We start from the raw sequence: 27,750 nt of genomic DNA on the forward strand, positions 1-27,750 counted from the left end.
AAAGTGACACAGAACTCTTATTTCGAGGTTATAGCTTGCTCGGTATTCAACGCCATACAACGGTGTGCTTTTTATTTGAAAAGCGTCCGTTGGCCGGGAACTTTACCTGCCCTTCAGCCACGCCTGCGAGTGTGTGAGCCGCCTCGCTGCTGATTTGGGAAGTGTCGAGAAGTTCTGTAGGTTACCGAATGTGTTTGATCTCTACACTAAGGGAGAGTTATCAAAGCAGGCGAACAGACGCGCGCATTCCCGAGGTAAGGATGCTTTACACTTTATGCCTTTCAGTGATAACGCTGCGTGATGAAAATGTCATTTTAGACTCTTTTTTTTTTACGATATTATCCCGAAATTCGATGATTTCTTAATCTAGGAAAGTAATAATAAAGCAAGTGCATTACCTTTTAATAAGAGTAAGCAGCAACTCAACTAGAAGAGTAACTAAATTTCGCTGTAGTTTTTGTAATCGTACTTATCGGTGGATCAATCGATGTGATGAAGCGAGACTGTTGTCGGGCGTGTAAAGGAATCCGAATTGGCTTCCTAACCAAGTGGGGGAAAACGCAGTAAACTAGAGAGATTTTTCGAAAGAGAGCAAACATTACTGTAACTCAGTAGGTTTTAGAAAGTACATGGCAGATTCAGCTGCCTGATTGAAGGGCAACCCCCACCTTTCTGAGCCACGTATGACAGTTGTAGGGTCCCATATGGTTGTGTGTGTGTGTGTGTGTGTGGGTGTGCGCACGAAAAGAGAGGCCTTTAAGTGACCCCTGCCACTGAATGCCTTAAAGTTTTGAGTTAGCTGATGTTAAAAATAGCAGTGTCCCCTGTTTGCCCTGTTTTGTTCTAATACACTTGTTTTTAAAGCAGCTGTTGCACAGGTGCACAATGCGTATGGAAATTGTTAAAGACCAAGAGGACATGGTCTCATAGCTTAGTGGGGTGTTCCTTCCAGATTTGAAATTGGAATGGTTGTGTATTTGTCACATATCTCTTATAACGGATACTTTTCTAAGGCTAAAACCTTCTGAAATTTGTCACATAATAAAATTATTTATCTTTTGAGACTTCATATCTTAAATGTGTATTATTAATGATATTAATAATCATTTCTAATAACTTTGTTTCATTTGTTTATTGTAATAATGGATAGTGTTATTTGTGTCTTGCTGAAAGAAGATGCACAACTTGCCAGTCCATCAAACTGAAAGGAATGTTAGCTAATTTTTCATAATTTGCTGTATATTTACCAGGAAGTACCAGGAAGTGATTTAGTATGCAAATCATTCATAGGTGTGTTCTCTTTCAGAATGTTAACACAAGAGCATTATATTTGAACAGTCCTCCACATGTACACTCACCTGTCACTATATTTCAAACACCTACCTTGTTCCTATACTTACTGGTAACTTTTTAATAGGTTTACCTGTCTTATAGGTGTAATTGTATGATGTGTTTGATAAATATCAGAGCATGCTAGCCTTATAATAGGATTTGTTATTAAACACCTTTCCTTTAAGGTTACAAGGTTATTGACACACAGTAGTGAATTATTATATTTAATTTTAGTTGTTACTCAAGATTCTGTTGTTTAGTTACTTCACTTTAGGATGTTTGTGTCCTCTTCTGTGTTCCAAAAACTGAAATGAATCTGAATAAAAACTGAAGGAATCCCAGCTCTTTTATATCAGTGTATGATTGCATACATAAAACCACAAACACGATGCATTACCTGAAGGCTAATTATTACGAATACCAATATTATTGGTCTAGCAATATATATCAACAGCTGGCAAGCTTAAATACACCAGTATTACATATACCTCTCCAGCTGCCACAGATCACCACCATTGCTATTTCTCTTTTCATCACTTTGACATCAACCATCTTGCTACTTCCCTGGTCCAGTCTTTACCTCTTGCCTCTGTCTTCATCCATCAGTTGCTTTCCGTGTCATGAGAAAGGAAGGAAAGTGCCTCCTCTCCTCTTACCCCAGCTGTCAGTCTGGAGTCACTCCATGCAGTTGGAGCACGGGTGGAGATCACAGGCGGCCTTGTTCACTTTGAAGTTCCCCCCTCTCTGCTTGAAGAGATAGCCAGAGCTAGGGAGCCTCCGATATGAGGGTGCTTCCATTAGCCTGTCAGAGTGGGCTCTCCCACACCGAGCCATCCCTAGAGTCAGGTTTCCCTGTCAGGAGCCATGTATCTTGATAACGTGAAGTGCAACTCGCATTGCCTCCTCAAATATACAAAGTTATAGTGGGCGCAAGACGGCAATGAATTACGAGTGTGCTCTGAGCTAAACCTATGCCATTTAAGCACTTTAAAGTAAGTCCATAGTTACTCTAAGCCAACATAATGTAATTAGAGCTTTTATCTGTGTTAATTCCACAACTACTTAAATGGTAATTATCATTTGCTTGTAAGACTGTGTTTAATCAGCCCTGAACAAGGCCATGGACCCTTTTCTTACCAAAAATAACAATGTTGCTCAACATTCTTAATAAAAAAAATTTGGATCAGTGCCAAAAGACTAGGCTTTTATCCTTGTTTCATTCATTTTACACTTCACCCTCCAGTGAGGTCATTAACTGCCTTTGCCGCACACTTAAGTCAGTTTGAGCCCAATGCTGTGGAATGTAAAGACTGGTCATGTTGTGCCAATTAACTTTTTATCACTTGCTTACAAAAAAGCAGCATAATTATGTTGGAAGGCTGGTTTGGGGAAAAAATGCAGCTGATGAAAGACCCAGGGAGACAGATGGATAGAGAGGGAATTCTGTGTGGATGTGGTGGGGAAAACGGAGGCCCCTGGAGAGAGAAACACAGCGGCAGTAACACCATACACCATAGAAACATCACTATTCTCTGGGGGAGTGTTTACCAAACCCGGTCCTAGAGTAGCTGTTGGTCCCGTTTTAAACATGTGAGGCTCTTTTTATTAGCTGAAATCCTGGTAACGAGAAACACTTAAATATTCAGTGCAGTGATCCACCAGGATCTTCGGTGGAAAGTGCTGCTTTGAGATAGAGCCAATGGCCTAGAAAGGCAAATTCAGAGTAGGTCTGCTGTTATGTTATGTTATTTTATCCAGTATTAGAGTTTAAAAATGATTACTGGTGTCAAAGCCTCTGCCATTCATAGAAGAAGGCATGATTTATTGTAGCAAATCTCATGGCGGATCTTCCTTTTTCCGTTTTGGAAGTGAGAAGCCCGCAAGTTTTGTTAGGGTTCTTTCCCTTGCTGCCTGCTTGGATGCTGTGCAAAAGCTTTTGCTAAATAGATGTTTGGATTCTCTTTAAGTAGAGGTTTGCTCCATGCCTTGAGGTGCCCTGAACAATACCCATGTCCCTCAGCTATTTGAGCTGATCTGAATGTAGTCTATCATTATACTGAAGCCACGGCTCCTACTTTTGAAATGCTATGACATCATTGTTTTGAAGGGACATTATTTAGACCATGGAACTGGGTCATTTCCTAGGGCAGCGTTTCTGTTTAGCGGTGACTTGTGAGCCTACATCTGGTGTGCTCAGGTTGTTGCATAAGTGTGGTGATATAAAACATTTTGGAGTTTGTGAAAACCAAAAACAACAAGGGTTATGTAGTGGTTTCTCTTCTTTTTTCCACACAACTCCATATTTCACAGCTGTCTTCCATGCTCAAAGCAGAGATGGATACTGCTTAAGTGCCATATTTCACTGCTAGGGCCCTCTCGGCCTAAAGTGCACATTCCGGTTTCCTCGTGCTCATAAAAGAAGACCTCTAACAGTAACATTTTATAAAAATTTTCCTTTCTCCACACTGAAAGAGATGATTCACTATACAGGTTGTAATTGTTTGTATTTTACAATCATTAAGATTTTCCTACAACTATACTTTGAAATCTGGTACTTGATCATAGCGATTTTATCATGACTGTCGCATGTACTGGATAGCATGTTACTCAAATAACTCAAAAAGAGGTCACTAGTGTATTAAATTTAGTAGGAAGAGTATTTAAAATTGTTTTATGAATGAATGTGTTTGTTCAAGGCTGGTGCACAGGTCACTGGGGGCAGGTGATAACCTGTGACTGTGGATGGCCAACCAAAGAGATAAGAGCTGACCCAAGGCTCCTGTCCATCACAGGAGTGCCACGGTGTCATTATATGGGACCACAGCCCTCACCACCAGGATCACAAATGGCCCAAAGACATTGCAGGTCACTTCAGTTGATGATAAGAAGCACATCGCTTTGCCTTATGTAAATGTGAAAATGTTGCCTGGCCTCGTTGTCTCATTTCGCTCTATCGCTCTATCGGAGTTTTGCAGATTTGCTCTGGTACAAACATGTATCTATATTTCAGTGATAATTCAGTTCAATTGAACTCAGTTCAGTTAAATTCAGTTCAACTTTATTGTCATTATATCAGTACAGGGCTGAACAGTATAATGAAACACTGACAGGCAGCTGTGTAAGTATAGTGTAAACGTAGTGGAACAGTTACTCATGTATTTACTGCAAGTTGGAGGCAATAGCAAAGGATGATGCTAGAAATCCACTAACATTGCAAATCCGGTCATTGTCTCGACACCTTTGAATAAGGAACGTGCTGCCTAAAAGTTTTAATTCTGTCTGTTTGAATGCTGTCGAGAAGTTTTAACTCAGAAATGATTTGTTCATTTCAGAAGTTAAGCAGTATTTGAAGTTGATAGCCTATTGTCACCTCTGTCACGTACTAAGCCCCCCACCCCTGCCATTTGGTTATCAGATAAAGGCATGTGACGCTCATCAATTGCACAATCAACACTGCTGGCTCTTGTCCTGCGACACCTGAGAGTGGACTGCAAGGATAAGGGGTTACTGTACTCGCCCACACGAGAGGGATGTCCAGGTATCTCGGCTGAATTACCTTGGCCCTGATCCCAGGTGAGACAGCTAAGGGATTTTATTTAATCTTAAATTAACAAGGGATAGAGCCCAATCTCTCATCATCTAAGGAGATTAGATCGGTGCAGCCCTAAATCGGCATCGACAAAAGCCCTGGCTGAGGTAATGGCCACTTCGGGTTTGTGCTTAAGGCTCCCAGAAACAGCATTGTGCCAAGTTAATTAAAGACCATCACAAGATCCCTGGAAGAGGATCAGGCAACTCCAGAGTAAATGAAAATAATCAAACCCCTATTCCACCCAGTTATACACCCAATTAAGCCTTTATTTCAGCGCATAATAGCAAGTTGCCTCTTTTTACACTGTCATATTACATTTTAAAGTTTAAAGTTTACAGATAAGTCAGGCACTGAGTGATTGTGTGAATGCTGAATAAATGGCACCTGATGTTTCTGAAAAATGCAGACAAGTATTAAGTAGAACATTTTTCGTACACAAAGAACATCTCTTAGCAAAAGACACCACTTGTACCTTTGTCACCTGATATTTTCAGATGCCTTGTGCTGTCCATCTGTGAAATGGTACATGAACAGTTTAATATCCGAAGTATAATCCTAGTTCAGTAAATGACTAATTTAAGCATATCTTAGTTGTGCACAATGAGCTCTCCATTAAATCACATTCATTTTTCTTGTGTGCTGTGTGGGAACTGACACTTTGGATTGTGAATAGCCTGATAGATGATTGTCGTGAGTCTGCCTTCCACGCTAGTAGCATCACTCACATGCAGTGACTCATCATACTGTGAATAACGTTGCTGAAAACAGCAGGTGAGACCTTAGCCTTTCAACATTCATTCCTGGTTCACTACTATGTTTTACTACAGACATATCACTATTATAGTATATAGCAATATGCTAAAAACACTCAGTGTAGTGCATGATGTAGCTGAAGGTACTACTTTTTCAAGGACAGATCTGTTAGTAAAATGAATTGGTACTATTTTCATGCCAAGCACAAACTTAGGAATATGCTGTGCAGAACCCATTTTGAATGAATCTTGAATTGTGAAGGCAGGCGTCATCTCCTCAGAACTGATGCTGGTGATACCTAAGCCACGGTTCTCCCGTGGCCTCGTCCAGACCATGGAGGCAATGGACAAACTCATCTCTATTTCCTGCTCAGGCAAACTGCACAAAGAGAGGCTTTGTTCTGGGACCGTGATCCCTCTGAACCCACAGGCCAGTGAACAGGAGGGCCTCTCAGAGGCTGATGGAGAACGGGGTGGGTAACTAGAGGTTGTATAGTGTGTAATCAGTTGGCCAATTAAACAGACCTTGGTCTCTCACCCTCATGTAATGAGAGAGCCAGGCACTGAAGGGTTACTTTCTCATAAGAAAGCGATGAAGTATCTAGGCTGGGGAGCCAACTAATTGCACTGACTGTTTCCTAGCTATTATGTGTTACCATCATTTCAGTGCTGTTATTATAGTTACAATTATGTCATACCATATAAAAAAAACTAGTAATGAAAGTGTTGTGTTTTGTTTTTTAATCAATAGACAGCCAGGGTTTGATACAATGGGATTTGAAAACCTTTTTCCCCATTCAGCTCCTTCCAGCAGTGAATGCATTCTCCTACACTGAATAAATGTTGAGTGAAGACCTCAGTTTAAAGGAAGAGGTTTTCATTTATAATCTATGAAAATATAATTAGGAGAAACAGCCATGTGTTCTCTGGAGCACCATTTGAGGTTTCATGTAGTGAGAGCTAATCTGTACAAATGTTATGCAAACAACTCTGGAACAGGTATAAATGAGAAATTAATATAATTTTATAAAAATATTTTTTGACATAATACTTTTTAAGTTGTTATGGGAGGGGATCCTAAACACTTCCTGATAAGTCAGCCCTTTTTCTGGTTTGTTACAGAGGCCAGTTTGAGTCGCATTATGCCATTATCTCCAGATTTCAGCTCAGTTGGTCTGTTTTTCCATTGCATCTTGACCAGTGTGTTACATGCAGTCATATTGTAAATTCCTTTGATCAAATCTGATCTTTTTGAAGCTGTAAAAATCCTTTGGAATATGATCCAGTAGAGTGTGAAACAGTCATGCCTTCGAAAGGCTGGCCAGTGCTAGAGCATTTAGTATTCAGTTCAGGGCACATTCATGTAGATCTTCTAGTCTCAGCTTCAGAGTTCCCTGACACAGCACCTTCTGGAGTGTCTCCTGCTCCCAGCACATGCATGATTCAGCTCACTAGCTCGTTAACCAGCCCTTGGTGAGTTTAGTGTTTCCACTGCTTTGGCCAAAGCATTTTAAAGTATGTATTTTCCAGCAAAAGGGCTGCAAATGCAGGTCTAGTTATTAAAGTGGTTTGACATTGAAGAAATCAAAAAGGTCTATTATCCTAAACTCTGAAAAGGACAATAGGTTTTAGTGTGCCAGAGCTTGTGTTTCATCTCAGAAAGAAGGGAAGTATGCAAAAGACCAACCCTACTAAACCCTTGGCATTGACGGGGCTCGTTAGCAAGCCCACTCTCTTTTGTGGCTTCTGCTACTTGGAGTTTGCTTCAGGCAGTCGAATTTTGTCCCTTGGAAAGTCTAGAATGCTGCCTTACTTATGTCAGATTTATTATTACTTATGACAGCCAGTCTGGAGGAACTGCAGAGGCCTTGTTGCAACTTGCTTGTATGTAGTGCTGACGCAGTTTGTGCAATGTTCTGGGAGGTCTGCTATGAGAAACCACTGGAAATGACAGCAGGTCTTGTTTGATGATGCCAGTGGTGTTCATCTCACTCCTTCCTTTTGAATAACACCGGTTTAGTGTGACACTGCTTCTTCTATCAGCTTTCCAGGAGTATAGAAGCCTGTAGAGATGACTGTACTGCATGGCCACATTCTGAAGCAGTTGACTGTCATTAGATATGCAAATTCAAGTGTTAGATTCCTCTTGTTAACTGCTGGTCACACGTAATGTTTCTGGAGAGCTGAGGTCCAGCTCCAGATAAGGGTGATTGTTGCTTTGGGTTTTTTGGTGGTTTTTGTTTGTTTGTTTGTTTTTTGGAGCCTTGATTTTACCTTTTGATCCCCAGATCAAGTGGATCATTTTATACTTTGGCCTATTAATAATTAACTTCCTGAGAAATCCTGAGGAAGCGTACAATGACTCGAGCTGTGGTTTAATAGCCGTGTCATAGGCCAATTTGTACTCTGTTCTGAGCCATGACACAATTACTTGATCCAATCAGAGATGATCTATGATGGGTTGCTCTCACGATCGTAATTCACGATGGCCTTACGCTCTAAACACAAGTGCCTGAAGGAAGGTAAGTCGTCAGCATTTCTCCAGTCAACCAAATGATGCATGGCATGCTGACACAAATTCTTTCATTTTCTTTAGTTTCAGTACAGCTTTTAGAATGTTTTAGGTTGCTGTTAGCTAAACTCATCTTTTAATATTTTGTTAAATTGTTAACCATTTATACATTAATACACACCTTGACATTAAGTCAACTGAACACTTATAGGTTGCAACAAATCTGTTTTAGAAATGTCCTTTACATATTTTCTGACTTATGAGTTCACCTGCCTATTACCTTAACTTGAGAAATAACCTTTTTTTCCCATTTGCTTTGAGAATGGAAACTCTGAGTTTTCAGTACAGCATTCATCTCTTAAATTGCACCTAACCATCCTTAGCTGCATTCAAAGGCTTCCAGCAAGTATGTATCAAAAGCTTCATCTATGTCCTCAGCTGTGGTTCTCGTCCTGTCCAGACTATGGGAGGACAAACATCAACACAGGCCCCCAAGCCCTTCACAACAGGGAGACTACTATAGCTCTTACAGTCCCTTTGCATGTTCTTTCATTCCTGTCAGATTGTCCTGGGGGGGTCTTGGTGCTTTACAACCTAAACGTCTACCCTCAGACCTCCTCACTTGGTCAACGCTGATAAATGAGAGAGAATGGCCATCCTTGGAGAGGAGTCGTAAAAGAGATCCCAGGAGCACCTGTGGGTTTTATGTCCTTGGCTTGTTTGTTAAGCTCTTGCTACCTCTTCTCGGTCAGTGGGTGAGTGGGTAGCATTAACAGAGCAAGAAGGAAAAATACAGTAGTTTAAGTACAACAGGTGGCAACAGTTTTGTTGGATTTTCCTCTGAATCAAGTGATAAGATCAGCTGTTGGCACTGAACCTGCAGGCACGACTTGAAACATTTGTGATTCATAAGGGCTAGCACACACAAATGCCTAAGAATTCCTTTGAGAAACTTTGAGATTTTAACTTTTTTGTAAAAATGAGAAATTGTTTTCATGGTTTATTCATATTTCTTTTGGAGGCTCATCAGGAACAGTAGAGGGCATCTCAATATCTTTATATCTGTCTGTCTGTCTGTCTGTCTGTCTGTCTCTGTCTGTCCTTTTATATTGCTAAAGTTTATAAAGACTTAAGATTTGCAAATTCTATGGTGAATACACACATTTACACACATGCTAAAGCATGGTGAGTCATTAATCCATATCTTCCTACCTTAAAATGGCAAGTCCGGGAGATGATGATCTTGGTGACAACTCTTTGTTTTTGTTTTGTTTTTTGTTTTTATTTTATTTAAATGTCATTGCAAACAGTAATGTGATCTGGTGCATCTCTCCCTTGATAGGGGCTTCCCATAACAAGTGTAATTGAGGGTCCCATGCTCGTCTGTTATATCTGATGCTGTTTAACTGATCGGCTCTCTGGCTGCCAAAGCGGTTAGAGGAGTAAGCGTGCCATGCAGACCGATGCACCGATCTACCGAGCTGCTAAATACGAGCAGCCGCCCTGTGGGTGCATTCTCTCCTCACTTCCTCATATGGAGTGTGTGTCGTCATTCATTTATAAGCTATATTCTTTAAGATGTTTGCTGTGCTCTGTTTAAAAGGGCAGAAGGGTGATCAGCAGTGTTTCAGTGTTTTAGATCTGGATAAAGCTGGTTGAAGGTATACGCAACAACCATGCAGAGACAGAAACAAAACAAAAGCTACAAATCCATCTTAGCATGGGCACCAGAGGAACCTCAATGCCAGAGGGTGAAACTGTGATGATCTGGTGTTGTGTTGGCATCATAAATGCAGCTTGAATCTTTCTGTTCACCAAAGACCACAGAAAGCCAAAAATAGCTCAACGTGTCAGGTAGTAAAACATGCCCAGTGAAGTCCCTGAGGTTTGTATGCATCAGTGAGCAGCTCATGGAGTGCATGGCTACTTGAAAAATGCATCTTCCATGTTGGTCTCAGCAAAGGAGAGTAGCAGAGTTCTATCAAAACAAAGTTGTAAATCTGCTACCTGTGTCACAGCTGATGAAGCAAGCTGGAGGGGCCGATTAATGTTATCCCATCACTAGAACTTTCTCCACTGATGAAATGTGGTCTTTTGCGAATGCCCACTGTTTCAGTGCACCTTATGTGACTGCTAACCTGAAGTGGTCACATTTATATTGCATTTTGTTAAGGCCTTTAATCTGCATCAAATTTTTTCCCTTTTTTTTTTTTTTTTTTTACTGAGCCAACACTGTTTGGGTAAATGGGTTCTACCATAAGCAGTGCGTGGGTCTGATCTAGTGTCTCACTCTGTCAGCAAAAAGTAGTGAGAGTGAACGCAGCCACATCAGCTTCCAATAATTGTACTGTGACTGGTTTGGGGGGGATATTTTGCTACTGCTTTATAACCTCAGTGCCAGACTTATGTTAATAAATTAAGTGCTGTAATTTTATAGGCTTCTATAAATAATGCCAGTCAAGAACAGCAGTTAATCAGAATGGCATCTTCTCTTTCTTTCTCTGTTTCTTCTGTGTTTGGTTATTGTGGAGTGCTATCATACAAAACATTTAGTTCACTGTCATGTTCCTGGGGTTCTGTTGTCCTAATTCAACACTGATTGTAAACCTATAAAGTGCTAAAAGTGTTAGTATTGTTAAAATTGATGAGTTCACTCCATATGATGGATTTGGAAAGCACAAAATGTGTAGTCCAGGCCAGGCTAGAGAAACATTGTAGCCTACTAGAATATTCCAAGCTCGGTACTTTAGTCACAGTAGTTTGTGACAGGTGCAGGGAGAGTGTGAGATGCAAGTACAAGTTTGGAGTGTCTTTAAGACAACCGAGAAAGCACAGTGGTGAGCTAGTTAAGCGCCAAACAAACGCAACAGCACTAGTAGTAAAACTCAGGGTGATGAGACACAGCAGAGTGGCGGTAACATTGAGGATATCCTGTACACACAGCAGTAAGGAACAACGCACAGCACTGGATGAGCATCCCTGCTTTAAATAAAGCAGAAACAAAAGGGCAAACAAGAAACGGGTGTGAACAATCAATAATCAGGGGATTGGGAGCAGAAAAGGTGCTGCATGTATGTTTGTGCGCGAGCACACATGAGCATGTATGTGTGTGAGCCGAGGGCACCGTGATTGTGGTTATGAGTGATATATATTTGTTTTGTTTTGTTTTTTTGTTTTTTTTGTTTTTTAAATCTGCATTTGTGCTTGCTCTTACATTGTTGTATTAGCATGACAGGTATTTAATATTCAGCTGCAGAGTTTGTGTTGTGAGAGAATACCTCTTTGATGCCGCCCTGTTTCAAAGGAAGAAGGAGAGAAGGTTGACTGTGTGCGTGCATTTCTGCGTTGACAGAAAGGCCCCCACAGGCGAAGCATATCAATTGGAGGGCAAGTTTGACTATTCAGTCATTAATGAGTTCAGGGAGCCATTTTCTCAGCCATGGACATAGAAAAAAGCCCTCAGTCATCATTTTTATTTATTTATTTTTTTGAGGGAAGATGCATCCCAAAGCTTTCAATTACTCGCATGTGGTCTGTTTGATGTTCAGTAAAGTTGTTTTATCTTTCACATTTTTACAATTCAAAAGACTGACATGCTTGAATGTAGTATGTCACCCAGTGAAAATGTAAATGGCTGTTCAGGAATACTGTGCAGTGATGGTTGGAAGGAAGCTGGGGAGTATTTATATGTGGAAACTGATTTTTTTAAAAGATGCCTCACCATTTGGTATGGTCCTTTTTAAATGCTTAGGATCATTCTGTAATTCAGATCACACAATTGACAAGTTTATCAGCATGTCAGATGTGTGGGAACCTCCAAGGAAGCAATAAAGGTCATTTGAGTGTACTGTAGATGGGTTGGAGATGCACGTTCATATATTTACTGTGAGAACCTTGAAGGACAGAGAAGCCATCACTGCTCAGCATCCTGGGAAGCTGCTTCCAGCTGTACCTCATCGGATTTCCTAAATTACAACAGGGAGTGTGTGTTGAACAAAACACTTTTAACATAACCTGGAATGAAACAGATAAGATAGGAGCTGCCATCATGATGAGAAAGCAAGCGTGCTAGTGTAAAAAGCAGGAAGTGTGCTCGCATGCAGAGTTGGCAGCCATACAGATCAGTAACCAAACTAACAAAGAGCATAGCAGCATGAAAACAAGTCATTAGTGCTTTCATGCAATGTGCTGCTGATGGAAGCCAGATGGCATGTGAAGTGTGCAGTCAGGTGCTCATTCCAAACAAGCCCCTCCGGAACTCTCCGGAGCTGGAAGCTGTTAAACCTCGCAAAAATGTCTGCCCTCCTGCTCAGTGCGTGCTTGGAAGCAACTGTCAGCCTGGCGACACTTCTCCTCACGCATCAAGGGAACTGGAGTGTCTGCTGATTCCAGAACCACAGACAGAATCCTGGGAAAAATGCTAACCTCCTGGTTTGGAAGAGTGGATTTCTGTTTGTACTAATCAGTAGCAACATGCTGATTATTTCTTGGGCATAAAAGAGCAGCTTATCTGAATGTGTTAGTAGATGTGCACTTGTGCACCTTTTGGTGATAGAATGTGATTTGTATGTTGTAATATGAAGATATGCTTACTCAGTTTTGCTTCTACTCCACATTCATTTAGAGCTACCGAAACGAGAGAGAGAGAGAGAATGATTACCTAGGCCATACATGCTGGCTTTACACATCCCTGCTGAATTGACACAGTGGTCCCAGGCTCCCCCCAAAATGCCTCAGCTGTCCAGTCAACCAATGGAAACCCTGTATTCTCAGGAAGTTGTGGGGTCACTGATTCCTTTGCAGCCCTACAGGGCAGACGCTGAAAAGGGAAATTGGCTCTTAGCCTTTTTTCCCCCCCCTTCATTTGAAAATCTCAGTCAAGGCTGTCTTACTTATCCAAGAGCTGTATCCTCTGAGTCAGACTTAAACTTCACTTGTTGCATGAACATTTAATTCCACTGCATTAAGGTAAGGCTCTGTTTCACATGATCTGGAAATTGATATATTTCTGATTTGAAGTGTTTATACTTTTGGCTTTATTTCCATTTAAAGTGCTCGTGTGCTTATGTGAGCTATAAAGCTAGCAAATCTTGTTAATTTCCATCATTTAAGGAGGGTTATTTTTTTTCGTAAAGTATTATCATTGGAAGTGCAGGCTTTGTTTTTAAATATTTCCTGTTTTGCAAAGAACTGACACTGTACATGCTCATAGAAAAAGATAAGCAGTAAAGCCCTTGTTTTACCACGTCCACGAAGAGTGACTATTATTCGGGTGTCAGTCTGGGCAGCTGAAGTGGAATGATCCTCACCAAAGATCATAGTGTTTCTACAGCATACAGAGGAGAGGTCTCCCACTCAGCCTTCAAACCTGTCAGGCAACAACACATCTCAGACCAATTTACATGCTGCTCAATTCCAGTGCCAGCTTGACAAAGCAATTAGAGCCATGTTCGAAACATCAGTGTCCGGTTTCCTTTGTTACTGGTGTCTCTTTTGTATTCAGAAACACTAATGCAGTAAATGCTTTATATGACGCCATTCTACGATGGCCGTGGTCCTCTTCACAGCTTAAAGGCCACACTTCTAACATGCTTGAGCTTGGCTTGTGTCCTCTGAGAGCTTGTGTGCGGTAGAAGGACAGCCGAAGAGCCTGTGAGAGGGGCCTGTCTCAGCATGTGGCTCTGCGCTGCTCTCAGTAGCACTCTGGCCCACTGTCCTGTCGGGGCTAAGTGGCCTCTGTTTACTTTGTCAGGGCTCTCGAGCAAATGCTGTCACTGACAATTTTAATCGCACTTCTGTGTTTGCACAGAAGCACTCGTTTTGAGGGATAAGGCATGCGTCTCTGAGGCAAGTGTGTCCAAGGCATGCATGTTTAAGGCATGCATGTCGAAGATGTGCATGTCCAAGACATGTGTGTCCTACTTTTTATGCTAAGGTCAGCATTTGTATGCATTTGATTTGAAATGGCAAAACAAGATTGACTGAATACAGATCTAGGGAGAGTTGCACTGCTCTTCTCACAGCATGCTGGTCCTGCAAACACCAGCCTTGTTTAAAGAAGTTCTCAGAGAGAGCTCAGATGTGGCATGTGTGCTTAGTCAAAACTGCAGACCATAGCAAAGCAATATGTATGAGCAGCAGGTTCCCCAGAGCTCTCCCTTGGGCCAGGCTGTGAGTGGGCATTATAGCGTGGCAGTCCTCTCCACGCTGCTGCTGTTTCCAGCCTTAACTATTAGCCCCAGGGCTTGCCATGCCACGCTGCTCCTCACAGAGAGCAGGTGGAGGGCAGGGCTGGAGGAGCCCGTCTTGGCTCTGACGCCACAGGCCGAGGACCAGCCTCCACCCCCACGTGCACACATCCGCCTCCTCACAGGGCGAGCCTGCTTTTAGCTTTGAGTTTGTTTAAGAGTTTATTTATGCCCATGATGATTAGAGACTTTTTCCTTGTGTACTTTCACACAACCTCGTAGAGCCGGTGTGGTTTTTCACTTTATTTGAACACGACAAAATCAGAAGTCTTGATGTTTTTACGATATGTTATCAGGTCAGTTTTACCATAATGTTTGCCCAGCAAATTTAATTTTAACTAGCAGGAATCAAAAGGACTGATGTAATCCATGGCAACGGCACTGTTAATAGCAAAACATGGTCTCAACAGTGAATTCACTAGACTTAAGCGCTGAGTATGAATGGACGTCATCAGCACAGATGTGGATTATATGATGAGATCCACGATGAGGCCAATTAAATACCAACAGAGGGTAATGTAGCCTAAAATTATGAGCTATTCCAGTGTTGAGCCCTGAAATGCATGCTGGTGAACAAACATGGGATTCACATCTAATTTTCTAAACTGAAGCAGGGGAAAGATCACTCATATACTCATATACAAAAGAGACGTTCTGCTTACTGCATTTGCTGGTCAGATGCATTAATGTTAAACAGAATTCCAAACGCGGACCACCTAATACGATGGTGCAGTGCTACGTTTGCTTCAGTCACTCAGTGGATTTATTTGCATACATTTGTCATTCTTCTGCCATCCGTATTCTAATAGCTGTAGTTCTGTCTTGATTTCTGTCACTCAGTTTCATTTTGCCTGTTATATTTTGATATTTCAAGAAAACCAAGAGGTACAAACCTGACTGAGAGTGCAGAAGTGCTTATATGTGAATCAGTGCTGCAATTTCTTACACAGTAGTAAAAATTAGGGGAGTTTCTGCTTTGTAGCCACGAATAGGTTAAATTAATAGTAAAGAAGCACTCTTTCCATCTCTGTCTCGGTCAGGCCAAACCAAGGAATCATTCCTAAACTCTAAATGGTGCTCAGATAAAAACATCAAAAAGCGTATACTACTGTGATCATATTCAGAGGCACTTTTTGACCTTTCTCTAAATTTTTCAAAAAAACAAAGTGACCTTTTCTTAGCCTTAAGCCATTTTTTGTTTCCCTTTCTAGTTTGATGTACATGTTGCAGCTTATCTGAGCTGTCAACCAAGGCAAGTGAACTGTTACCTGTTGCTTTCAAAGCCTAAATTAGAAGTGGCATCAAGTGTGCATATGGTCATCTTTTGCCCAAAGGGCACGCTTGATGATCATTTGGGGCAAACTTTTTGTTTGACATCTAGTGTGTCTTTCATTTCAATTAAGCATTTTGTTTTGGGACCTTTTGTATCTTCTGATCCCATTGAATCAGCGCTGTGCTTTCTGCTGAACCCTAGGATGCCTAGATTAGGCCAAACAGCCGTTTCTCAGGCTTTGAAAGGGTCATGTTGCTGATCCCACTGTGGACTTGAGTGATGCCCAGTTTATCCATTAAAGGGCTTTTTACCTAAATGGAGATTTTTACTGCCGTGTGAGCTTTTTGCCTGAATCAGCATGTGGAAAGCATTAAACAGCTTGTGAATGTCAGGCACTGGAAGACAGTGTTTTTTTGTCTTTACCTGTTTTTCATCTTTTCAGAGGTGGCCCCTCAGTAGCCTTCCCAAGCATGGCTATAGCCACAGCTGTGTCTCTCCTTGTCACCTGCAGCCTGCTTTCTGCTGCGGTCAGAAGCGACAGCATAAACTTCTACAATATCAGGCCTCCGCAGGGTGGTGAGTGGGTGTCATTGTCTTTTGGACACAGAAGTTATGTCAGTCTAATTTAGTTTCAAATAAGCTTGCACACTGTAATGTTTGAATATTAAGTCTTTACCATTAGCCATTAACACCATGTAAACTATACGTGGGCGGTAGTATTTTCTTTGCTTTTACACCGTGCCCCGGCATGGTCTAACCTGTGTCTGGAGAGACACTAATGTTTCTCCAACACACACACACAACATGTCTGTGCAGCGACTCCATATCCCAGAAGCTTCAAGTGCTTCACGTGCGAGCAGGCCTCGGACAACTACAGCTGCAATCGCTGGGCTGAAGACAAGTGGTGTCCACAGAGTAAGTGACCCCCTACATCATACAGGACAAATCACATTCCCCACAGTGCAGTCACTGTCCCTGCTGGTCCACACGGCACATCTACAAAGAGCTCAGGTGTGTAATGAAGAAACACTCATCTGCCAGTGAGTCTCACATTTAGTGCTCATTTGTTTGTGAAATTTGAGCTGTATTTTATAATCTGTGAACTTTCCAGGCTTTCTTTTTTCCTTTAGATGTTTGTACATTCACAACACAGATTCAGACACTGAGTATTGCATTTATGTTTATATATAAGTTTCTGTACTGCATTTCCTACAGATACAAAGTACTGTATGACAATACACCACTTTGGGCATCATGGAAAAACCAAGTTTGTGAGTAAAAGGTGTGCAACGTTGGAGGACTGCAATACATCAGGCTGCCGGCATCACGGAAACACACATCACACAGTGAGTTAAGTCACACACACACAAACGTGCATTCTCGCACACACAAACATGCATTCTCACACACTCACACGCACGTGCAGATATGAAGTCTCTACTTTATAATCATTGTTGGCTTATGTGTCTTTGTCTCTCATTCTCTGTCAGGAGTGTGTTTCATGCTGTGAAGGTATGGCGTGTAATGTCGAGCTCCCCACTAATCACACCAACGCGGTGTTTGTGTGGAGTCAGGCCTACGGCTCTGCTGCTCTGGGTGGTGGCAGATGGAATTATATGCTCCTCATCGTTTCAGGTCTCACAGCACTATTAGTCTTATGCCAGTGACCGTAAGGACCTGCACATACTACACCTAGTGAAGTGGGGCTTCTAGCCCCTTGCAGAGGGTCCTTACCATGGACAGAGCTCCCAGGTTGGTATAAAGGCAGTGCTGACAGTGGAGAGCTTGTCAAGCTGCTCATGAGGACAAACTCTGTCAAGGAGACAGCAGAATCGTCATGCGGCTTTGGGTCGGACCAATAGCGGCAGCTGGTGGGAAAAGAGAGGCGGTCTCACTGACCTGACAGTTCTGAAAATGGACGCTGGGGTCCAAACCAAGAAATCAATGAGACTTTGTCAGTGGAATGGCGAACTTTGCCAATGACAACTCCTTGCCAATGACAAGCTAAACAGAACAGAAGAAAGGAAGCGAATTATTTAGCTGTGAGGGGAGTGATTCCCCTCAGTAATGCTTCATTGGGTTTGTATCAGCCATACTGAAGCCCACATCCTGGACTAAGGGTTCCTGGGAGGATGAAATGGCGTCATCTATGCCCAGAGCCCCAAACAGTCCAAGCACTACAGCACGAAGACACTGAGCATGTCATCATAGCTTTAGAAGCAATGCAGCCAGAAGAGACCGGGTGTGAGGGGTGTGGAAGGAGTTGGGCAGCTTCACATACTGACTGAAAGCAGCCTCTCTGTCTATATGTCAATAGATGTTTTTAGCATTTATTGATAACAGTCTACTTCAAAGGTACAACAGAAATAATCAAGTTAGATTGATATTTAACTTTCATTGTGCACTGAATGTCTGCATTTTTTTTTTACCAGTAATATGAAACAGTAACAAAACATTAATTTAATGAATGTCTGTATTTTTAAATAATGAAATAAATACAGTTTTAAGAACACGATGGCTCCATCTTTAATTATAAGAATATTATATGATATACTGATATCTATTGAGATAATGAACATATTATTATTATTATTATTATTTAATATTATTACTTCATTTCCTTGCATAATTTCTGTGGTGAAGCTTTCATACATGGTATTTAGATCCAAGCAGCAGGGCTTTACCTCCAATACAAATTACTCTGTGTATATAACTTGCATATAATATCATTCATTTCTTTGGAAAGTTTCGATTAAAATAATTCCGTTCCCAGAGGATTTAGAGAATGTCATAAAGTACCTCATGTTCAGTTTCAGAGTCTGTGAATAAAATTGCTGTGACCGTTTGATAGAGGGTTGCCAAACATAACAGATTCATTCAGAAAATGAAAACTGCGGTATAGCGTACAATCAGCTGAGGAATGTTTTTAATAAATGTGGGCATGGTGGGTGTATTGGACCTCTCCTGACCAGCTGAAGCTCATGGCATTCACTACAATTACAGGATGCTGAAAGAGGAGGCTGGAAGTAGAGCACTGAATTCAACTTTTTATACTTTTATAAATACAATCAAATACATGTATTAATTGGTAAGGTTAGACTTCAATACCCTGAGTTTCCATAATGTATTTCTCCTACATTTAGCAATCATATGATTTTTATTGTTTTCATAATTTGGTATTACTTTTCTTAGACCAGCCTGTTTCAGCCCCACCTGAATTTATCATTATTTCAGCCCTCTTTTAAAACATCAGATTTTTGTTTTGAAACATTTTTGTTGGTTTCATGTCATTTATAATGTAAGTACCATGCTAACAGCAGTCCTTTGGGAATCTCCATAATGTGGTGAATGTTTTGTCCAGAAAATGTCCCTTATATTGGGAAGAGCAGTTCTGAGACCAGGGAAAAGTCATCTTCTAGGCAAAACACTCACCACATTAAGTGTCCCAAAGGACAGTTGGCATGGCGCACAAAGTCAGGTCCATTTGTAAATGTTCTGTCTAGACAATGGGGATGGGGGTTTGTCTGACTAAACATGACATATGGTTTTTCCTTCTACAGTAGTTTCAGGAGGAAATTAAATTGGTCTACATGTTTCAAGGTAGCTTTTGTTGACTGATGGTGTTTGTGTGTGGATTAGATGTTGTCTTTTTTTTTTTTTTTTTTAAGTGAGCATTCAGTATTAAAGAGTCTGTGGGCATTTGTGTTACTGTCTGGCTGCCTGAGTGGAACAGTCCTTGTAACAAAAGAGTGTGTGTGTGTGGGGGGGTGGGGGGTGCTGGATCTTTGTTCTGCTTCTATTGGGCGTGGGGCTGTAGTCTGTCACCCGCAGGCCTTGTCCGAGTCATCGTCACTCTCGCAGAGGCTGCTGCTGTTTGACCTCATTCTGGACCCCCCCCCCCCACACACACACACACACACACACACATGCTTATCCGCACTGAGGCACCTGCCTGCAGATCACAGCCTGCCTCGCCCTGGTATTTTGCTTCAACAAGGAAGCATGACAAATCTTTGAGACCAGAACCAAATGTATAATCTGTCCCTTTGCTAGTAACACACAATGGGCCACATGGCTTTCCTTACATAGGCTAGGCTATGCCAAACAATTTTACAGAAAGGTAGTTATAACAATGAGATTTGTTTAGCACTGTTAAAACTAATGACTTCTCATGTTCAAAGCACATATTATGCATCACTCGTGTGTTATACAATAATGTTACATATTAACTAGAAATTTGAATTGTTAGACTATCTCAAATCTTGTAATCATGTGAAACCTCCACTATGACATAATACCTACTCCTTTTATTATTCTTATATTGATACAATTGATATCAGGATACAATTTCTATCAGGATCCATTTGATTGAATTAAAGAATTATTAGATTATGATGTAAAACAATGACATTCACTACCCTACAAAGCTATCTTTTCAAGACATTGCTATTCATTTCTATGGTGGCGCCAAGCATATTTAAGATTCATTGAAGTCGATGGTGCCTTGACTACAGAAGGCATTCTCCATAATGGACTTCCACTCTGTAGAGGAAGTGAGTGATGCTTGTTCACACTGAGCTATGAGCTGCATTCCACATCCACCACGTAGCCAAAGCCCAGAGATTCTGTGACTCTGATCAATCATCTGACCACTGCAAACTTTCCTCTTGTGTCTATATGACAGCAGTGGAAACTGCAATCTCCAAAGGAAACCATATTCTTGTGATTTTACATGTTGGGTAGAAATTAATGCAAACAAAGAAAACAGCTGATCCTGTTCCTGATTGATCCAGATGATTTTTTAAAATTTAAATTAAATATGTTTATTTATATATTTATATGTTATTTTTTTGTATCCTTGTTATGTTGTATATTTTGGTACAATACTTCTGTAAGCTGCCACAATATAGTGTGACCAGTGACCCTTTGTGGTTGGTTCCATGCTGTGTTAGTTTGATAGACCTGGTAGCTCAAAATGCTTTAGTCATTCCTCCCTAAAAACAAACAGAGAGGTAGCAGTGTGTGTGCGGTTCAGTGGCCCGTTCTGTTCTTCCATGTTTCCCGACAGGCTGTGATTTAAACCAATATACCATGCTGAACATAAAGTGGTGCCTTTCAGTCTAATTCTCTTTCAGCCCTGACCACAACCTCTGTTTCAACCTTATTCAATAATTAGATCTTGTCAGCTCCATAATCAAAATGTGTTGCCCCGGCTACATTTGTATATTCGTGTTTGCTGTGTGACAGCAAGTGGAGCTCAACATTCCACTAAGGGGGCAGAGTTCACTATGCTAATTGGCTGCGTGCAGCATTTCGGAAAGATCCAGCCGCTTTGTTCTGCTACGAGGACCTCTGAGTCGTGGCTAAGCCTGTCCTCAAAGCAGCCCCGCCTCTCTCACCGGCTCTTAGTAACGGAATGACAAATACACTAATGACTGGGAGACTCACCTGATGGATTGAAAAGGGAGTGGCTGGCAGGAACCCTCTCCATTTACGGCTCTGGGCAGCAAAAATGAATGAATGGGTGCAGATTGGTTTTAACTCTCTTGAAGTTAGTCCATTTCACATTTAAAAGAGAACTGTGGTTGATGACACTTTGACATGGTTATGGATAAAGAACACCTGACCCTAAATGTCTCTCCTTATGTCACTCTTTTCATCACAGCTTTGCTAACATTGTTGCACTCAAGAAAGCACTGACCGCATATTCAGTGACAGTATATGCCATGTAAGTCTCTAACTGGTGCGTCTGCAACTGTCTGGTTATGGGTTTCTGCATTCCTGCTGCAGCTACTACCACTAAAAAAAAATTCTGTCATTGCTGCTTTTTTCAAGCAACACCTTAAAATGTACAATACCTGTATAACAGGTATGTTTACATGGCCACATTACAGCATTAGCACTCAGCTGGCATTGATGCACACTGTTTGGAATTTGTCAGTAACATGGCTTTCATACGTTGGTCCTCAAAGTTTTTTCTTTTCCATCAAAAAAACCTTTCATGCCTTTGCTGTCCGTCTGAGTGGCAGGTGATGGCTTATAGTCCAACATATGTTACACTCATCGAGGGTCATCAAAGACCCCAAAGAGGTCCACCAGGGAGGTTCGAGCCTCTCTGACCCACCTTCAAGACCTTCGAGTCCTGCAGGCATTTGCAAATGGAGCCGGTCTGGGTCGGAGCTCTGAGTCAGGGTAGCACCCCTGTGGTGCTGTGTAAACATGAAGGAAGCTCAAAGAAGAGGGTCATGCATGTCCAACGAGCTCTGTGATCTTTCACCACACCTCACACCATGAGTTACCTCTGGGGAAAGAGGAAGTGCTGGGATCTCACACCTCCTTATGGATGCAAGGAATCTTTCAATGACACCTTAACTGTGGCCACAGCTACCCATTACACTATTATCTGGGGCTCTTTATAGGGTGAAAAGTGTAATCAGAACTAAACGAGGGAGTATAAATGTGGACCTGTCAAAGCCGTTTCTCACTAAATAGGCAGCAATAACAAGGCTTCATTCAGTTTAAAGTGGTTGAAACCTTTATCTCCTTGAAAGGTTATAATCTGACATGGATTATTTTCCTGTCATTAAAATAATAATGATCAACACTGGCCTTTTTTTTTTTGAAAGATCGATCATTGTTTATAATTGTATCATCAATTGTTAATTGTTCATCAAGTGGCAAATCACAAATAGCCTCCAGTAAATTTTTGGTGTAGGACTGAAGATAGAAACAGAGTAAAGATTTTGGAGTAATGAGGAAGAGGAAAAAGACATTGAAGGGATGATTGACACATAATGGACAGAGACACAAGTCCAGATCACAGGTGGACATGACAGCATGCTTCCTTCAGGCGGAAAGACTAACCAATCTGAGCAGTACCATACAGTGCCTAAAGACACTAGTGTTAATGGATGAATTGAACCCCTGAGGCCACCGTAACTCTGTGAAATCAGTGCAATCAGCCGTGAGCTGGTAGCCCCTGCATGCAGGGCTTGTCCACAGAGTGAGCGGTGCCGTAAGGGTCCAGGTGCTTCAGCGCCCTCCTGGAGCAAATAGCATGAAGCAGCCATGAGTGTGTCGGAACCTAAGCATGTTGTTTCCTACAGCTTGCTCATGATGTGTGACGTGTGCTCAGCATTTGCGCCATAGTATTATTATTATTATTATTATTATTTATCATTTATATAGTGCCTTTCTCAAACTCAAGGTGGCTTTACACATGATGCTTTTTTTTTCTTCTTTTTTTTTTTTTACACACACACACCTGATGAGAAGCGGCAGCCAATTTGCGCACAGCGTACTCTCAATCAGAAACCACAAGCCCCCTGGGTGGAGGAGGGGATTAAAACCAGGGCAGCGAACCATCCATCGCTGGACATGCATGTACACATTTTATATATCTATATCTATATCTATATCTATATCTATATATATATATATCACACACACACCCACAGGACAATTTAGTAACCAATGAACCTAACCTCCATGTTTTTGGACTGTCTGACATATGACCTGTCTGTATTTCTGTTTTTAACAGCATGCCAAGAGAGGAATGAAAATTTGCCTCGTAGAAATGTAACCAGGTATGACAAAGTCTTAAAGGTTATCTTGGGTCATTGTTACACTCAGGACATTGTTTCAGTAAGCAGATGCTCATACTCATAGCCAAATACAGTAAATACAGTAAAAAATAAGAAATGCATTTAATCTTAAATTGTGTCTTTCTTTAAGTTAAGGACATAGAACGTTTCTTTTCTCCTTATGCATATATTTTGTCATCAAAAGGCTACAAGTAAAAAGGCTACACCTAAAAAACAAGATACATTTAACAACCTATAGCTCATGTAAATTCTGTTAAATAAGTTTCTCTTTCCACCTGAGGGTCCATGATATATAAACAGTTTATCGCCAGGTTTGAGAGGCTCCGCCCACCAAAGATCAAATGACTCTGATTCATATACTTGCTTTTGTGGATCGCTGAGACAATGCAGAATGACTGCAGAAACCCAATGCTATCATTTGATGGGTGTTTGATGGGCTAAATTGTGTGCGATGCCATGTGAATCCCTGCTTAATACACTTGGCGTCCTGCCATGGGTCAATGCATGCACAGGCAGGCTGCTGGCTGTGCGCTGGCCTGTTCTAGCTGAGACGAGGAATGTCAACCTCACACTCTTAGTCTTGTTTCTTTCTTAGTATGTTTGTCATCACTTTACTTTTCTTCTTTCTCGCCCCCTGATTCATCAGAACATATAAACACAGAAATACAAATACACACACACAAACACACATAAATAATGTGTTGTTGTATTCAGGCCACATGACAGATTCCCATAACAGACCTGTAAAGTAATGCACCATGTAATGATTTATAAACAAGTCATAACCCTTTAAATTCAACCCAGTAGCTGAGAGCTGATGTACAAACCTGACAGTCGGTGTAATGCCTTCACTCATCTTCGTCTATGTTAGGATTCTACAGTGCACAGTCACTCTCCCCATGCTGCAGACAGTCATTTTAAGAAGAGCAGTAAAATGCTAGCTTCTTTCATCTCTCAGAGTGCTTAATATCAGAAATTGTCTGATATGTCAGACCTTGCTCTAGATTAAACTGCTCTAAGTGAAATGTAATATGTGAGCAGATTCTTTGTTTATCTGTGTATGTAAACACGCAGGGAATGCTCTTAGACTCCTCTTTTCCCTTTAATGGTCGGAAAGATTTGGTGTCCGTCTTGTTCTCCTGAAAGGGCCTCTGTCCTCACCTTTGTGCTCATCACTGTTACTATTGTCTCCTGCGATGGACAGACCTTCCACTGATAACAGAGCTGACAGCAGCCCACGGTGCACACAGCCCTTTTGGATCCCAGCTGGTTGTGAACTTATGCAGACGTTGCCTTCCATAACCGCGCAGATATTAGACCACGGGAGGACAGTTCTGTCGCATTGGTCCTGTGCTGCATTGCATTTCTGTATTCAGATAAATATTATTTCATAAAGAGATCGATGCTGTGATCACTTTAGTGGCTGTGCAGTGAATGGACGCTTCCTGCATCCTGAACCATTATTCACTGTATAAATCTGTGTTCCAGAGTAACTTGAGATACTTTGCCTTGTGATGGTCAAACTCTTTCCAGCTGTTTGATGTAACAGGTATATTAAGGCTAAATCGTTTAAAGTTTGTTTTTTTTTTCTTTTTGTACACTCATACATGTTTGGTCAGTACAAACTAGTTCATTTAAAGTGCAATAAAGGGAAAATAAAAGGAAATCTCTGTTAGTTAAATCTTTTTTTCAACATTATCTATTGTTCAATCTCTCTCCACTCCTCTCCTCTCCCTGATCCTGATGCCTTCTTCCTCCCTTTCTCTCTCTCCTTGTTTCATCCTGGGGTAAAGTTATCCTTATCTAGTGACTGGCTTTGCCAGTGAGCCCTCTTCCTTCCATTACATGAAACCTGACCTTGCCATGGGAGGTTGTAATTATGTGGAAAACCACAGATTTTAGGTCTACACTTTAAGCGGAGCTCAGCTGTGCGTGAAATTTGTACATAACTCCGAGGTTCCTTTTTGTGCAGGAAAAGGAAGGTTGATCCAGGGGTGTTTATGGGTAGGTTTTAGATAATGTGGACTCTATTTTCATTTGATAAGTAGTGTGCAGACCTGTCAACTACACTGTGCTGAGATGGTTGAGCATAGGATGCGTGGGTAGAAATACCTGCTCATCATCATGAGAGTGCAGAGCTCAGGGATCACTACTCGCAGGTTCAGGCACAGACACAGAGGAGCTAAAATTAATGCTTTTACATGACTTTGGACAATATGAGTTGATAACAGGTTACTATCTCTTTGTTACACTTGATTAAAAGTTACCTTGATAAAGTATGATGATGTGTTTATGCACTATATCAGAGCTGAAACATCAATATATCAAAAATGTTGTTTTTTAGAAACACATCTGTTAAAGGAATGAAAAATGGATTTTTGCTTTAAAATGATGAAATATTAAGGGACATATTAAGTGATGCTACTTGTATATGGAAAGTTGACATTGTAACTTATCTTGGCCTATTCAAAACGTTCTTCATTGTAGCCTATCATGACATTCTCACAATGTACCAGAACGAGTAAAACAGCACAGCCCGAGAACCTGAGAACAAGTGCCACACATCCTGTCAGAAAGTAAGCACAGCACACCAGAGCTATGGAGCACTCATAGCCATGCACTTTAATGTGTTGGTGATAGATTCATTCACTCTGTATGTTAATGTGTGCATCTTATTTTTATTTTCTGTTTTTATTCTCCAATGTATTTTTTAAATACCCCAGCCCCATGCTCTCAATGTTTAGGAAAGACTGATGCTTTTGTAGTTTGGGCTAAAACACTGACAGTGTTTTAGCCATATCATATTTCCATGGTACATATTTTAGTACACCACACACATCATTTACCCCCTAGTAGGACGAGAAAATAAGTGGTTCCATTTTTTAAATTGTACACTCCAGCCTCAGGGAAATCACCTTGAAGTTTCTTGGACTAAAAGCTCTAGACCGCATTCATTATTTCAGTGTCTGAAAAGTATGCAGTTAAATGTGGAATACAATAGAGAGAAAAACAACACATAATATAGAAATACATGAATTTGATCTATTTTCTTGACAACAGATGGACAGAGGACAGAGAGCAGCATTTGTGCAGAGACATTGCACCTCTAACCCATACAGCTGCCTGCCACAGGAACCTTTAAAACACATGCCTGGAAGCACTACGTTAAACTGTGGTGATGATATGATCTCTTTAATTTACTGGTACACAGAAGGGGATAGTTAAAAGAGCATTCCTAGCATTTCATTTTTTTTTTTGTTTGATTTGCTCATTGAAAGATTTATTCAAATCCCTACTAAAAAAACAACATTAAATATGTTATCTTGAGACTGATAATTAAGTTACGGCTAAATTAACTCCCTTCTGCTCATTCAATGAAAATTGCACTGAGTCTGTGTGTGCAGTTCATCTAGCTATTAATTTAATGAATTAAGGATATTTGAAATACATGATAAATCAGAGCATGACAAACACTGTTGAGAATTTGCACTGCAACTTTTATTTGAGTTTAAATAATTGCTAGGTGAGTATTTCAAAGCTACATACATATCATACTCGTGGCAGGAATGCCTTACAGTCTTTTGAGAGTTCATATCGTCCAGTTTTTTTTCACTGCAGTGAAAGAATGTAACGATAGCCCACCTCGTGTTTAATTCGCATGCAGAAAAGGCCCATCTGAAGCACATGATGGTGCAAGCTGCCAATGTTTTCCTCTCACGAGGTCAGTTATTATTACGCCATGGCGTTAGGGTTAGGGTTAACCCTAATACTAACCCTAACCCTAACCCTAACTAACCCTAACCCTAAACCCTAACCTACCCTTAACCCTAACACTTACCCTAATCCTAAACTAACCCTAACCCTAAACCCTAGCACTAACCTAACCCTAACGCTAACCTAACCCTAAACCCTAACCCTAAACCCTAACACTAACCCAAACCTAACCCTAACCCTGACACTAATCTAACCTAACCCTAACCCAAACCTAACCCTAACGCTAACCTAACCCTAAACCCTAAACCCTAACCCTAAACCCTAACACTAACCTAAACCTAACCCTAACACTAACACTAACACTAACCCTAACCTTAAACCCTGACCCTAAACCCTAACCCTAACCCAACCTATAGAGGACTCCAAACCTGAGAACCCTTAGTATTCAAATGTCAAAACGTTAGTTGTACCAAAAAACAGATGAAGCCGATCTTACATGTGTATGTATTTAAAAATCAGATGCAAGCGCTAATGAGAATGATCTTTTTGTAGAGAATGTTTAGACAGTAAAAATAATATGTACTGTAAACATTTACATTATTTATGGTGACGTGAAAGGCTCCGAAACCTTAGTAGGTGTGCAGCTTTCTGGGATGGTCCTGTAGCGCAGATAAACCCGCCTACCGCTAGTCTGCGGCAGTTCACAACGAGCGAGTGCGCAAC

At 41.1% G+C, this 27,750-nt stretch overlaps 1 protein-coding gene across 2 annotated transcripts; it reads left to right on the forward strand.

The window, feature by feature from the left end:
• Positions 1 to 22: 22 nt before the first annotated feature.
• On the forward strand, positions 23 to 18,184 carry lypd6b (LY6/PLAUR domain containing 6B). 2 transcript variants are annotated; one of them, XM_081720748.1, is made up of 7 exons: positions 23 to 254; positions 4,029 to 4,197; positions 4,748 to 4,905; positions 16,152 to 16,285; positions 16,526 to 16,624; positions 16,925 to 17,055; positions 17,200 to 18,184. In XM_081720748.1, the coding sequence occupies exons 4-7, from the start codon at positions 16,180 to 16,182 to the stop codon at positions 17,374 to 17,376; spliced, it is 513 nt and encodes a 170-aa protein (XP_081576874.1). In that variant the 5' UTR covers positions 23 to 254; positions 4,029 to 4,197; positions 4,748 to 4,905; positions 16,152 to 16,179; the 3' UTR covers positions 17,377 to 18,184. The 2 variants fall into 2 exon arrangements, with proteins under 2 accessions (XP_081576874.1, XP_026865853.1); XM_027010052.3 differs by lacking the exons at positions 4,029 to 4,197; positions 4,748 to 4,905 and having other exon boundaries at positions 25 to 254.
• The last annotated feature ends 9,566 nt before the right edge of the window (positions 18,185 to 27,750 follow it).

Source organism: Electrophorus electricus, chromosome 9, assembly GCF_041902795.1.
Source record: "Electrophorus electricus isolate QZ-2024a chromosome 9, ASM4190279v1, whole genome shotgun sequence".
NCBI lineage: Eukaryota > Metazoa > Chordata > Actinopteri > Gymnotiformes > Gymnotidae > Electrophorus > Electrophorus electricus.